This window comes from Eublepharis macularius, chromosome 3 (genome assembly GCF_028583425.1).
Source record: "Eublepharis macularius isolate TG4126 chromosome 3, MPM_Emac_v1.0, whole genome shotgun sequence".
Taxonomy (NCBI): Eukaryota; Metazoa; Chordata; class Lepidosauria; order Squamata; family Eublepharidae; genus Eublepharis; species Eublepharis macularius.
This window is the reverse complement of record NC_072792.1, coordinates 168,009,275-168,023,515: the sequence shown is the minus strand read 5'-3', so window position 1 is coordinate 168,023,515 and position 14,241 is coordinate 168,009,275. Positions and strand designations below refer to the sequence as shown.

At 44.0% G+C, this 14,241-nt stretch overlaps 1 protein-coding gene across 1 annotated transcript; it reads right to left on the bottom strand.

The window, feature by feature from the left end:
* Positions 1–294: 294 nt before the first annotated feature.
* VSTM5 (V-set and transmembrane domain containing 5) lies at positions 295–13,828 on the bottom strand. Its single transcript, XM_054974203.1, has 4 exons — positions 13,422–13,828; positions 4,265–4,588; positions 3,088–3,225; positions 295–1,022 (listed from the first exon to the last, which is right to left on the bottom strand). The coding sequence occupies exons 1-4, from the start codon at positions 13,486–13,488 to the stop codon at positions 979–981; spliced, it is 573 nt and encodes a 190-aa protein (XP_054830178.1). The 5' UTR covers positions 13,489–13,828; the 3' UTR covers positions 295–978.
* Between the last annotated feature and the right edge of the window lie 413 nt (positions 13,829–14,241).

Genomic DNA, 14,241 nt, shown 5'->3' with positions numbered 1-14,241 from the left:
AGCAAGCAGTGAAGAATCACCCTTTGTTGTACTATGTTCCGCTGGTTCTCTATAATAAAATAATGAATGCTTATTTTGTACAAAGAGTACCATGCTTGCACCGACATTTTACAGCCGTGGAAAATAAATAGCACGTTCATTTTATCTTCCCCCAATACAGAATCAAAATGTTCGTGGCAATCTGATCTTCTAAATTGGTAACAAAATTGGAGCTAGTTCTTCATACAAGCCACCTGTTCTTCAGTAACTCTTTGATGTGAAGCATAACCATGACCATTAACAGCATGCTGCCTTCATAAATTTATTTTTAAAATGTCAGTAAGCAATTGCAACATTTACAATGCTGTGACCTTTTTCTGCTGCCCATATGCATTCAAGAAAGCTAAATGTGTGCACTAGGGGTGTGCAATTCAGGTTTCTGAGTTGGGATAAATACCTGAATCAGACCCAATTTGTAAAGATTTGGGATTTCCAAATCGGGCCCAGCTTCCCCAAGGTTTTTCACTTCAGTATGGTCTGAATCTTTTGGAGCATACCAAAGCAGTTTAAATACCCAAATAACAAAGCAGCTTGCCGCTTCAGGATTCGGGTTATTCTGGATTGTTTTCCCACTTTGGGGAAACGCGAAGCGGGAAACCGTGCACGCCCCTAGTGTGCACCCATCACAGTGTACATGCTAAGTCACATCAGATCGATAGTGTCAAAAATATGTCTTAAGAACACACAGGCTGCATTCCTTCTTGGGCATTAACCCCCTCTGAAAATAGCACAAATAATCTGTTTGAATGCATTCCTTATAAACAATAGCTTTGGAACAGCAACAACTTTCAAACCCAGTGTGGCTAAGGTACTCTGACTTCACCCTACACAAAGGCATACAAAATGTTCCAATTTTATATTCTGGATTCCTCTCCCTTCTTTTACCATCATTTTTCTTCTGAGGTAGAAAATTAACTTGTACATTTAAACAGTTCATTGCTAACATCCCATCATTTGCAGTTCAGTCTCTTCAGTTGCACTTGCTGTAAAATAAAAGGAGAATATTACTGATTTGGGGTGCGGGGGTGGGGGGGGCGGAGGCAAACAATTGTAAAGGATATTTTAAAATTAACATAATCAGGAACACTAGGAGAAATGTTCCTAATCTGAAATTATAGATAGGTACTGAGAATCACTAAATGGAAGCTTAGAGCTGGGTACTCTCTTAGGGCCATGTGTGCTCCCATCCTTACTCTTCTTTGCCCTGGTTAAGAGTGGCAGGATTCTAAACTGGAGAGCCAGGTTTGATTCCCCACTCCTCCACTTAAAGCCAACTGAATTACCTTGGGTCAGTCACAGCTCTCTCAGAGCTCTCTCAGCCCCACCCACCACACAGGGTGATTGTCATGAGGATAACACATTTTGTCAACCTCTAAGTGGGTTTTAAGTTGTCCTGAAGGGCAGTATATAAATTGAATGTTGTTATTACCAGTGTATGCAAGGCTGGGTTTTTAATTTTTATTATATTTATGTTATTTATATTCCGCCTTTGTCACTGAGACTCAAGGCGGATTACATAGTGTGTGAGATTAGTACAATTAGTGGCAAGGACAAGGGCAGGCATTTCCATACAGTGTCGAGAACATTTCCATAAACAATGTCATAGGGTAAATGAATACAGTTTCAAGAACCGTTCCATAAACAATTGTCATGGGGTAAAAGAATATAAGTTTACAAAGATACAGTATTAGCAAGGATCCAGTATGCGGTTGAGGAATTGCTGAAACAGAACATAATTCTAGGACTTACACTGAACAACATAAAGCATAGATAGGATATAGGAGTACATATTTAAAGCAACAGATAATAGGTAAGGCAACATAATGGTGAAATCTATGGTTTCTAACTCATTAGCGAAATCTGGGATCCCTTATTTTAATGCTGTTTTACGATTTTATCATGTTTCACTTTTGTGGAATGGAGTACATATATTTTTAAAAATAAAACTATCTAAAATAAAGGGATACAATAAGCTTGCTTGTTTGCATAGCAATGCAGAAACAATTTTGCCTTCCTTAGTCAAAGTTGCTGGCATCACAAAGTAAACATCTGAGACTGCTGATCTATTTTTTATATTTCCTTGTCTGTTGGAAAGATTCTCCAAGTGCCTTCAAACCCATAGCCTCTTGGTTTGCAAACTGGTTGGAGAGGAAGCAAAAGAGAAAAATTGGGATTTCTTCCATTGCTTCCAGCTGTCTGAATATCCTAAAATTCAGGCCTTTCATTTTTCAAGACACTTACCTTCAGGGAATCCTTCCTCTATTAATTTATCCACTAAGAATTTCAAAATCTACAATAAGTTTAGAAGTGGGTCCCGCTTGAGAACCGGTTTTATATGTTCCATTTCCTAATGGTGTGCAAAAGTGCTAGCATTGTTATTAAATAATCATAACAACAACATCCAATTTATATACCGCCCTTCAGGATGACTTAACATCCACTCAGAGCAGTTTACAAAGTATGCCATTATTATCCCCACAACAAAACACCCTGTGAGGTGGGTGGGGCTTAGAGCGCTCTGAGAGAGCTGTGAGTGATCCAAGGTCACCCAGCTGGCTTCAAGTGGAGGAATGGGGAATCAAACCCGGCTCTCCAGATTAGAGTCCCACGCTCTTAACCGCTACACCAAACTGGCTCTAGCAATGTAGACCACCCCCTGCCATGAGTATATGAATTTGGGATGTGAGGGACCTAGAACTAATGTGTTTTTAAACAAACTGCTTAGACTATATAATATGCACGTTTCTGAATGCCTTAGGGGAGGCCATAATGAAAACGGTTAGATCGTTGGACTAAGACTGGGAAGACTGGAAGACCCGGTTTTGAATCCTCCCTTACCATGAAATTTTCTGTTTTGACCTTGGACCAGCCATTGTTTCTTAGCCTAACCTACCTCACAGGATTGTTGTAAGGATACAATGAAGGAGAGGAGAGAACCAAGTAAGCTGCCCTGAGCTCTTTGGAAGAAGGGTGGGTTAAAATGTATTAAATAAGCAAGTAAAATTGCAGCATTCTTGGCTGGGCTGCTTGTGTCACCGAAACCCTTACCTTTCAGCCGGTGCCTCTCCTTCTGAAGCAGAAGCACGGATTTATTGCACAACCACATGAGGCAGACAAGAACGGCAGACACTGCAGTGAGAAATGCAAAGAAGACAGCCACAAAATGCAAGTCTTCGTAAAGGATCTCTGCAGAAGAGAGAGACAAAGCGCCGTGATATTTCACCAGAGAGGTACTTGCATTTAAAAGCCTGCAAATAAATGGAGACCCGTTCAGCTCAATCTATAATTCCATCAAATGCTCTTTCAGCTTTTGGATTTCCCCCATTACTTCCTTTTTCTGAGTCTCTCTGCACAAGACATCTCACACGGGGATGCTCAAGTGACTTACTTTCCGTGTGGTCTTATGTTCAGGTGTACTCTGTCTCCTATCCACAATGGAAGAACAAGCGTAAGATCTTTCACTTGAGCATCCTCTTGTAAGATGTCTTGTGTACAGAGACTCTCTGATGACCTGTCTACACAAGCAGAAGTATCCAGATATAGGGTTGCCAACTCCTGATTGGGAAATTCCTGGAGATTTGGGGGAGGGGCGTGAACCCTGAGGAGAGCTGGGTTTAGGAATGGAAGGAACCCAGCATAGGATATAATGCCATATAATGCTACACCCTCTAAAGCATTTGTTTTCTCCAGGAGAACTGATCTCTGTCATCTGAAGTCTCCACCTACGGAGACCTCACATTTCCCTGTTTACGTCGAACCAAAGCAGGTTATATTTAATCCAATTTCAAAAGGGAAGCCCTGGGACTTTGGAAGGAGCTCAACATCAAGTAGAAGTTCCTGATCATGTGAGAGCATGCTGCTGTTCTCCATTCAGGGGTCAAAAGCACTGTGTGGACGTGGCCAGTAAGCACTCAGGTCAGGGTCTATATTGCCTCTTTAGTTAACGGAAGACAGCTGGTGCTAAAGTGAATATTAAAGCCACCAAAGTTATTTGGGTTGCAAAATTCCAGGTGGAGCCTAGTGAGATTCCAGAATTACAACTGATCTCAGATTACAGTGATCAGTAGTTCCCCTGGAGAAAATGCTGTGGAGGGTGGACCGTGTGGCATCATATCCCGCTGAGTTTCCTGCCCTTCCCAAACCCCACACTACCAAGGCTCCACCCTCCTAGATCTCCAGGAATTAATCCCAACCTAGAGTTGGCAACTCTAGAAGTTGTCCATACCAGAAACATTCAGTAGGATGGTGCCATAGATGGTAGCTCCAAACTCTTCCATTACAGTGACTAAGTAATAGCCGGAATCTCTCATAGCCACATTTAGAATCTGCAGAGAACCATTGCTGTAAACCTTCACTCTGTCTCGGTAACTGCTGGAGATGTTGGTGTAAGTCCCCGGTCTCCACTTAGCGATGTTGGTTGTGCCCCAAGAGGCCGTGTGCTTCCACTCAATGATGGGGGTCCCCTTGCAGGTGTATGCAACCGACAGCAAAATATTCTGTGCCACCGTGGCGTTTAGACTGGGTTGTGAAACGTGCAATGAGATTTCTCCTGGAGAAAAAAGGGGAAAAAATTATATCAGTGCTGCAAGTTTTCTTAGGTAAGGCCAAACCAGGAGCGAGCCTGAAGATCTGTGATTATGATTGCCCATGATTTGGGGGAAAGGCTTCAGTAGGGCACTCAAACTGGGAGGTTAACCCTGCCCCCTGTGCCATTTCCCCAATCAGTCACACTCTGTTGGAGTATGTGTGAAAATTCAGGTACCCCTATGGAGCCTGTATGTTTCCCTTGAAGGGTAATTAATACTTGTAGGCCTTCCAGGGGCAGTTGGCTGACCACCGAGAGAAGCAAGGTACTAATTGCAGAAGTTTTGAAAGATCTGTTTTATTTTAAAATATTGACTGGGGGTTCCCCATTTTAACAGGTTTTCATTTTTTAAAAAAACTAGAGAGGTGCCCACTAACTCCACTTGCCAACCCTATAACTCACTGCACTCACAGTATTTAATAAGTCTTTTGAATACTAAGAGTCTCACTACACAAGACATCTTACACGAGGACACTCAAGTGTAGGGAGATGTAATGTTAGCCGGGAAGGATAGTTTAAAAAGACCCAGAGCTGGCAGATGTTGCTCCTCAGAGGGTTTGTTAATTTCATCTTTGCCTCTGGAAGGCTCTGTCAATTTCAACTCCCCTTTGGGGAGGCAAAGATGAAATTAACAAATCCTATGAGGAGAGATCTCTGCAGACTGTCTTTTTAAACTACCCAGGTGTAGAGAGGTGAAATTGATAGAACCTTAGGGGAGGCAAAGATGAAATTAACAAACCCTCTCTCAGCTTTAGACCAGTTATAATTCGGGAGATATAATAACAACAACAACAACATTCGATTTATATACCGCCCTTCAGGATGACTTAATACCCCCTCAGAGCGATTTACAAAGTATGTTATTATTATCCCCACAACAAAACACCCTGTGAGGTGGGTGGGGCTGAGAGAGCTTCTAGAAGCTGTGATTGACCCAAGGTCACCCAGCAGGCTTCCAGTGGAGGAGTGAGGAATCAAACCCGGTTCTCCAGATTAGAGTCCTGCACTCTTAACCACTACACCAAACTGGCTCTCAATCTCAAAGTCCCATCTGGAAACTGGCAACTCTTAAGTCTGAAGCTGAGAGAGAGCACAAAGTCCTTCCAACCAGAACAATCCAGAAAGGCAGGTCTAAAAGAGAGTGTGCAACTGGCCCAGGGTCACCCAGCAAGCAGACTAGGGGTTTGAACAAGGATTCTAGACTAACACTAACCATTACACTGCACAGGCTCTGACAGGTAATTTGTTACATCTCCATTGTTTTGGCATAAAGGGTGTATTTCCCAATCCCCACCCTTCCTGTCTGTGCATCCTGCACCTTCCTGGTGTCTTCTTGTGAGTAAACCTTTGCTTCCATTGCTAATCTGTGCCAGGATGTTCCGATTCCCTGCGAGCCCTACCATCACCCCGAAGCCGGGAGCGGATTCTGAGACTCCTAATATCATTTTCTGATGAGCTATGGCTGCCACAAATGGCAAACAGCCCCTGTTTGTCTCTTGCTTTGAAAACCCCATTGGGGTGCCAAGATGGCTGCAACTCGATGGCACTTTACCCGTATGCCAGCCACAAGGGAAGGACCTTCGCTTCCGTTGCAAGTAGCTGCCGGGGTGGGAGAGGGGGGTGTTTCTGCAGATAACTCACGCGAGGACGTTCTAATTCCTTTTATTTTTGGTACTGCAGCTCCCATCATCATCCTGCAGCTGGTGTCCAATATCAAAAACCCTAGCTTTGTTTTCTAATGAGTTTTGTCTGCCGCAGGCAGTCTTAGGTTCCATTGCAAATAGCATTGGGGAGGGGGCTTCTATTTTGGAAATAACCTGAGCCAGGGTAATCCAGTTTCCATCATTTTTTGGTACTGCAGCTCCCATCATCATCCTGAACTTGGTGGACAATTTGCAGACGCCTCGCTTTACTTTCTGATGAGTTCAGAGCCGGATCTAGGGGTGTGGGCGCCCAGTGCAACCCTTACCCATGGCGCTGCATGATGATGTCACTTTTGTGACATCATCACGCAGGATGGGAGGTGTGCCTGCCCGCTTGGCAAGCCGGCCACCCCAGCATCCGGTGAGCCATGGAGCTGGCAGCGGTGGCACAGGCGTGCACTGGGGTGGCCGGCTGGCTCCCTGGGGCGGCCCGGATGGTGCCAGGCGCCTCCTCTTTGGCGGCGCCAGGGGCAGGCTACCCCCCTGCCCCCCCTCGATCCGGCCCTGGATGTGTTATGCCTTATAGAGACAGCCATAGCTTCCCATTAAAAAAAAAAGAACAGGGGTTGGGGGTTTTAGAGACTGCAGGAAGGGGCAGGAAGTTCTGATTCATGTTTGGCACAGAAACTTCCACGATCACCCTGAACTCAGTGTCTAATCTTGAGGCACCTAGCTTTACTCTCTGAGCAGGGCTTTTTTTCAGCTGGGACACGGTGGAACGGAGTTCTGGAACCTCTTGAAATTGGTCACATGGCTGGTGGCCCCACCCCCTGATCTCCAGACAGAGGGGAGTAGAGATTGTTCTCCACACTGCGGAGGGCAATCTCAACTCCCCTCTGTCTGGAGATCAGGGGGCGGGGCTACCAGCCATGTGACCATTTTCTCTGAGGGCAACCCACTGAGTTCCATCACCTCTTTTCCAGAAAAAAAGCCCTGCTAAGGAGTCAGGCCTGCCATAGATTGATGGCTGAATCCTTTTATTATTATAGAAGATGTTATCCTCCCCTGTTTCTGAGATGTATAAATGCAATTTTAAAATAAAAAAAGCAATCTCCTAACAAAAATCTTATTTACCATAGTCAGAAAAATATATCTGAAGTTAGCTACAGAGATTTTTTTTTAAAGGTATGTTCCCCTGCAGGTCTGAGCAGTTAATCTGCTGCTAATGGCCCTACATTATTGGTAAGAGAACGGCAAAGGTTGCCTTGCGACGCTGCCGTGCCAGCAAAAGGGCTGCAAATCATTGCTGTAATATGGAAATCAATAACTTCAGGCAGCAACAAGAAAAACAACAGACACACACACACACAATGCAGGCATATCTGTTGGTCTGCCAAGGAAAAATAAACCCAAACTGACCGAATAGCAGAATTTTTTTCATTGGGCCAAAAGAGAAGTAAACAAGCTTTTGAGTTATCATGACTCTCCTTTCCCTCTTAAGGAAAATTACACCAGAGAGAGAGAGAGAGTGATCCATGACGAGCTCCAATTTGGAGTTACAAATTGCTTAGGAAGGAACTGGAGATCAAATTCAAGGTAGGCTGTTCTTATTGAGGGGGAAAGACCCCTAGGATGCAGCAGCACAGAGAAACATGCCTGCACTCCCTTTGAAAATATAAAAGCCGGCAGTTCTTTAGGCAATAAATTAACTCCAAAGGCCAGTCAGACCTCAACATTTTTTTGTAGAGCAGAATCCAAAAGATTAAGTGGTCAGCATACTTTTCCTATAAGGAAAGGCTAAAGATATCCGGGGCTTCAGAATCAGAAAAAAATGTTTATTACATGCAGCCAAAGACTGAGTGATCAGGAAATATCAGTTCAGGGGAAAGGTGGCTGAATGGGGACATGATAGTGTAACAAATTTATTCAATTTACATCTCATTAAGGATCTGCACCAAATTAACTTTGCAAGAATTTTTCTCTTAGCTAACTGGCAAACAGACCTTATCGGGATCTATATAAATAAGGCCAACTGGAAGGGCATTATCTTTTATAGTACAATTAAAAGGGTGAATTCTGAGTGTTTGATCTTTACTCAGCAATAAAAGTAGAAGCTTTTAATAAGGCAAGAATTTAAAAGATTCACACCTATACTAATTAATCCTGTGACTGTTGAACGAACAAATGCAATAATAATTAGATCTAATATTTCTCAAACCTAACCAAATACAGAAGGCTAACTGGGTTTTCAGTGGACTATTTTCAGAATGCTTTGATAGTCTTTTGGAAACCCAGTAGAGTCAGTGTAGTGTAGTGGTTAGAGTGTCATCTGGGAGATCCAGGTTCGAATCCCCACCCTGCCATCGAAGCTCATTGTGTGTCCTTGGGCCAGTCACACCCTCTCGGTCTAACCTACCTCACAGAGTTGTTGTGATGATAAAACGGAGGAGAGGAGAATGATGTAAGCTGCTTTGGCTCTCCATAGGGGAGAAAAGGCAGGTTATAAAGTCAATAAATAAAATAAAAACTCACAGAAATATCCATCACCCCAACCTAATTAGCCTTGAACATGACACCTTTTATAGACATTGTGATGGTTAAAACAAAAACAAATCTTTTGGACAGGATGAAGAAAGTGGACAGAGATAACTTTTTTCTCCGTTTCCCAGAATATTAGAACTCGGAGCACCCAGTGAAGTTGATGGGCAATAGATCCAGGATGAACAAAAGGTAGTTTTTCTTAACGCAATGTGTAATTAACTTGTGGAATTCATGGCCACAGGACACAGTGAGAGTCATTGGCTTAAAAAAGGGATTAGGCAAGAGACATGCCGGATAGATCTATCAGAGCCTATTAAACATAATGATGAATGGAACTACCATGTTCAGAGGCACTGCACCTCTGAAACCAGTTGCTGGAGAGCAAGGGGTAGATCCTGGCCTCTGTGTGTGCCCTACATGTAGACCTTCTGGGGGCATTTGGTTGGCCATCAGGTGATTCAAGGTTCTAGACAGGGATCCCATTCCCCTGGTGGGGGTAGATGGGCAGCTTCTTGAAAGCCTACCCATCTAAAGGCACACCCTATGCATTTTGGATAGAAATTCAAGAAAACACACACCTTCTGCAGAAAATGGCAGGTTTGTATCACATTATCTTCTTCCCTCTCTCTATTGGTTTTCCACCTTTTCCCATAGCAACCAATTATGTGGAGAAGAGGCCCGAAACTCTAAACATTACAAATATCAAACAATATCAAAGCATTGGTAGTGCTCTACTGCACATTATATGGGGACGTAGACCGTTCAATATAGGGCTACCATTTTTTTACTTCACTCCGAGCTTCTTCCTGTCTGGGGACCATCAGCTCCACCCCCACCCGAGCATATTAGTCTCTCTTTTTATTTTTTGCAGGTTTAAACTTGTCTGTTGATCTCATATTTCTCAAACCTGCCCAATCCAAACAGATGAGTTTCTGCCTTGAAAGCAAACAGTTGACGCCTCTCTGCATGCTCACGGTGGCTGCACAGAGTCATGGCACAAGCAAAGCCGGGCCAGGAATGCTTCACGGGGCATGAAATTGCAAGGGAATGCCATTGTTCTGAGAGAGGACTGGTGGAATCTTGATCTGCCACATACTGAGCTGCCGCATTGAAAAGGAATTTAAAAATGCACTACAAGCCTATATGGGAAATAACGTCTGCTCGATGTAGATAGAAAAGCCAGTGTGGTATAGTGGTTTCCAGAGGAGTTCAAATCACTACTTTGCTGTAAAACTTGTTCATTGACCTTGCTTGGGCTAATTACTCTCTCTCTCTGTCTAACCCGCCTCACAGGGTTGTTATGAGGATAAAATGGAGAAGAGAGAATAATGTATGTTCCTCTGAGCCCCTAGGAAGAAAGGGGGATCAACCTGTGATTGAGAGATTCAGGCAAAAGCAGCTACCATGACCCAACCAGAAGTCCTCTTGCTCCAGAGTAATCGTTCTAATTTTCATAGGGATCCTACCTATTTAACAATTATTTTTGAGAACTGGTGTAGAGTGGTGGCTAAGCAATGGAGCTATGAATTAGGAAGTTTCTAGTTTGAATCTTAACCAGGGCTTTTTTCAGCTGGAACACGGTGGAGCGGAGTTCCGGAACCTCTTGAAAATGGTCACATGGCTGGTGGCCCCGCCCCCTGATCTCCAGGCAGAGGGGAGTTTGGCAAGCGAGGAGGTCAATCTAAACTCCCCTCTGTCTGGAGATCAGGGGGCGGGGCCACCAGCCATGTGACCATTTTCTCCAAGGGCAACCTACTGAGTTCCACCACTTCTTTTCCCAGAAAAAAGCCATGATCTTAACTATGATATGAACTTCATGCAATGTTAGGAGAGCACACTCAGGCTGTTTTCCTGCCCCCGGCCCCAGCCTGATCTGCAAATATTGAGATAATATTGACCTGCCTTGTTGGTAGGGTTGCCAGCCTCCAGGTGGTGGCTGGAGATCTCCCAGAATTACAACTGATCTCCAGGCCATAGAGATTATTTCCCCTGGAGATAATGGCTGCTTTGGAGGGTGGCCTCTGTGGCATTATATTCTAATCAGGTCCCTCCCCAAGGCCCCACCCCCAAATGCTTCAGGAATTTCCCAACCTGGAGCTGGCAACGCTATGACAATGAAGAAGGCTGACAGGAAGAAAATTGATTCATTTGAAATGTGGTGCTGAAGGAGAGTTTTATGGACACCATGGACAGCAAAAAAAAAAAAGAAATAAGTGGGTTCTATCAAACCTGAATTCTCCCTACAAGCTAAAATGACAAAACGGAGGGTATTATTCTTTGGTCACATCATGTGAAGACAAGATTCTCTGGAAAAGACCAGGGCTTTTTTCTGGGAAAAGAGGTGGTAGAACTCAGTGGGTTGTCAGCACCCACTTCCTTCTGGAACCCTAACCCTAACTCTTGGTGGAAGGTGGTACCCCTGGTACCACATGTGTGTGCCCAAAGTACACACACGCTCCCAGGACCAATGACGTCACTTTGGGTCAGCTGGACAAGGAGGAAGTTTTTAAAAGTTTAAATCACCCTCGGCGACACAGAGGGCAACCTAAACTCCCCTCTGTCTGGAGATCAGGGGGCGGGGCCACCAGCCATGTGACCATTTTCAAGAGGTTCCGGAACTCCATTCCACCGCGTTCCAGCTGAAAAAAAGCCCTAGAAAAGACAATAATGCTAGGAAAAGTGAAAGGCAGTAGGAAAAAAGGAGGACCTAATATGAGATGGATTGACTCAGTCAAAGAAGCCTCAGAATCTGAGGAAATATTTTCTCCATACAATTGTCGAATAACCACAATCGTACATGTGGGATTAAGGAGAAGGGCCTCCCATTCAGAGAAATGCATGACTTCCAGGATGCTCCAGAAATGGAAGCCACGCACAGCTTCTTGGAGGCACATCATCTGGTTTTTCCATCTTTCCGCATCTTTTTTGCATCTTGCAACTGAATGTATGAACTGGCTCAGCTGAAAAGCATCACACTGGATACCAAAATTCTGTTTGCACTTTGCTCATGCATGCATGCCACTTCCTGCCTGATGCCGCAGTGAGTAGACAAACACGACCAGCAAGATCCAATAACCAAACCATGTTTTTAAAATGGCTGTGTTCAGGCCTGTAGTCAGCCTTCTTCTATAGGCGGGGCACATTTCTGGAAGAGACATCACAAACGAATGGAAAAATCATAAATGATCGCAGAAAAACATCATTCATTTAATCCGGTTGAAAGATCCAAAGATCCACATTTATTTTAGTGCCTAAGAATCATTATAAATGACAAAGACTGAGGGGGAAATCCTTAGGTTTTTTTTAAAAAAATAGATATTTATATCTTGCTTTTCTCCTCAATGGGGGCCCATAGCAACTCACATAATCATTCTCCTATCCTCCATTTATCCTCACAACAACCAGCCCTGTAAGGTAGGTTAGGCTGAGGGAAAGAAAGAGCGACTGAGTCAAGGTCATTCACCCAACAAGCTTCCATATCAGGATGGAGATTCTGACACTCTAGCTATGCCACACTGGTAGCACAGTATTCTAGGCGGAGTGATGCATTTTATTCCAGATGCTCAAAAGCTTGTTCCAGTAAACAGTGAGAATAGCTGCCAGAGTTTTTTTTTTAATATTGCCAAGCCCAAATACATTGGTCAGTAAAACTGCCAACCTGTTGTGTATGGTTCATCCAGTTTGGCTTGCAGCCCAGCAAGACCTGTACTTTACAACCCAATAAAAAGGGTGTGGAAGGCAAAAGGCACAGGAGAAAAGATGAAGCATGGAAACCATAAGTTGCCAACACTTCCCCCCGGCATAACCTCTGCCGGCCTTTAGGAGTTGCATGCTTGTTAAGGAATTAGCAGGAAAGAGAGAGAAAGATAAAACCATCAGCTTAATAATACTTTTTAAATAAAACTACATTGTGGCCATATTCAGAGTCCAATAGTCTGGTCAGCCCATCTCAAAAACAGAACTTAAAAGGTACAGAAAAAGGACCATCAAAATGATCAAAGAGAGCTGGAGCAGTTTCTTTCCAAGGAAAACGTTTGGGGCTATTTTGCTTTAAAAGAAAGATGCAGTAGATAGAAGTTTTTAAAATTATGATTACTGTGCAGAAAGTGGATGCAATGATTTCTTTTCCCTTTCTCACTAGAATTTGGGACAGGTAGTCAAATCGACAGGCAGTGCATTCAGGGCAGACAAAATACATCATCACACAAGGTGTAGTTAACAGATGGAACTCACTGCCACCACAAGCTACAGCAATAGTCATTACCTCAGGTAGCTAATATGGCTAATAACAATTGTAATCTAACTAAACCCTCATGTTTGAAAGGATTCTCTGAATACCACTTGGAGACACTAGGTACAGCAGGTATAATCTTTTGCTGGACATTACTGGAAATTGGGAACCCTTGACTGGATTCCAGGGAAAAAATCAACAGGTGTAAATTGCCCATCCCCGTCTTTTTGTATTAATGAGAGCTGCAGTCAGAAATTCTGCCTGTGAGCTCATGGTACCAAAACATGGAAAGACAAGGCAAGGGGACTAACAAAGCTAATTTAAGGAGGGGGCACAAACTGAGACTCACAACAACGGGGGTTGAAGCAAAAAAGACACTTACTTTGCAGAGTTCTCCCCACAGTGATGAAGAGGGTTACGATCCACAACAGACCAGTGAGAGGCCTCATTAGAAAGACCCCCAAACTTGCCGGTGTTCATTTAACCAAGTATCACATTGTTAGATGCCTTTTGGAGGGAGAGGGGGGAAATGGGTCTTCTCCTTTTCTTCCTTCCATCCTTGTGTTGCTAGTGCGGCAGCCACAACTGCCTGGATTCTAGAGGGCCGAACTGAACAGCTGGGAGATCAGCATAACCAAATTCCCTCACACATGTTCCCTTCCCTTTGCCTGTCCCTGAGAATCCACCAGACCGTGCGATGCAGGCCGAGCTTCTGCTTCAGGTCACTCCCTCAGAACCACTGATATTGACTGAGGGTGTCATTGGCTGAGGCAAAAGAAAAGGGAAAGGAGATATTACTACAGAGAACAGGGCGAGAGGAAATGAGACGCCCAGCCTGCTCTACAGCATACAGGAGGGAGGGAGGAGCTGATTAAAAAAAAAATCCTGGTTTCTATTTTGGCTGTGATTTTAGCTGCAGCGGCTGTGTTTCAGGTAGACAAACAGTGTGGTGTAGAAGACTGGCAAGCTAGGTATGAGGGAGAGCTGGGATAAATCCCCACGCAGCCTTGAAAGCTCATGGGGTGACACTGGGTGAGCCACTCTTTCTCAGCTTAACCTACCTCTCAGGGTTGTTGTGAAGATAAAACGGAGGAGGGGGAAAGTTGAGCCTGTCTATATTGCTCTGAGCTCCTTGGAGAAAAGTGGGATATGTAATCGACTTCTGATTCATACTGATTCATACAGATGAGCTACACCTCTCA

Coding starts and splice junctions, on each gene's coding strand:
- VSTM5 (XM_054974203.1), bottom strand. CDS start 13,488: ATGAGGCCTCTCACTGGTCTGTTGTGGATCGTAACCCTCTTCATCACT. Junction 3,226..4,264: donor CATCCTACTGAATGTTTCTG/GTATGGACAACT, acceptor TCTCTTCTGCAG/AGATCCTTTACGAAGACTTG. Junction 1,023..3,087: donor GGAGAGGCACCGGCTGAAAG/GTAAGGGTTTCG, acceptor TTTATTTTACAG/CAAGTGCAACTGAAGAGACT.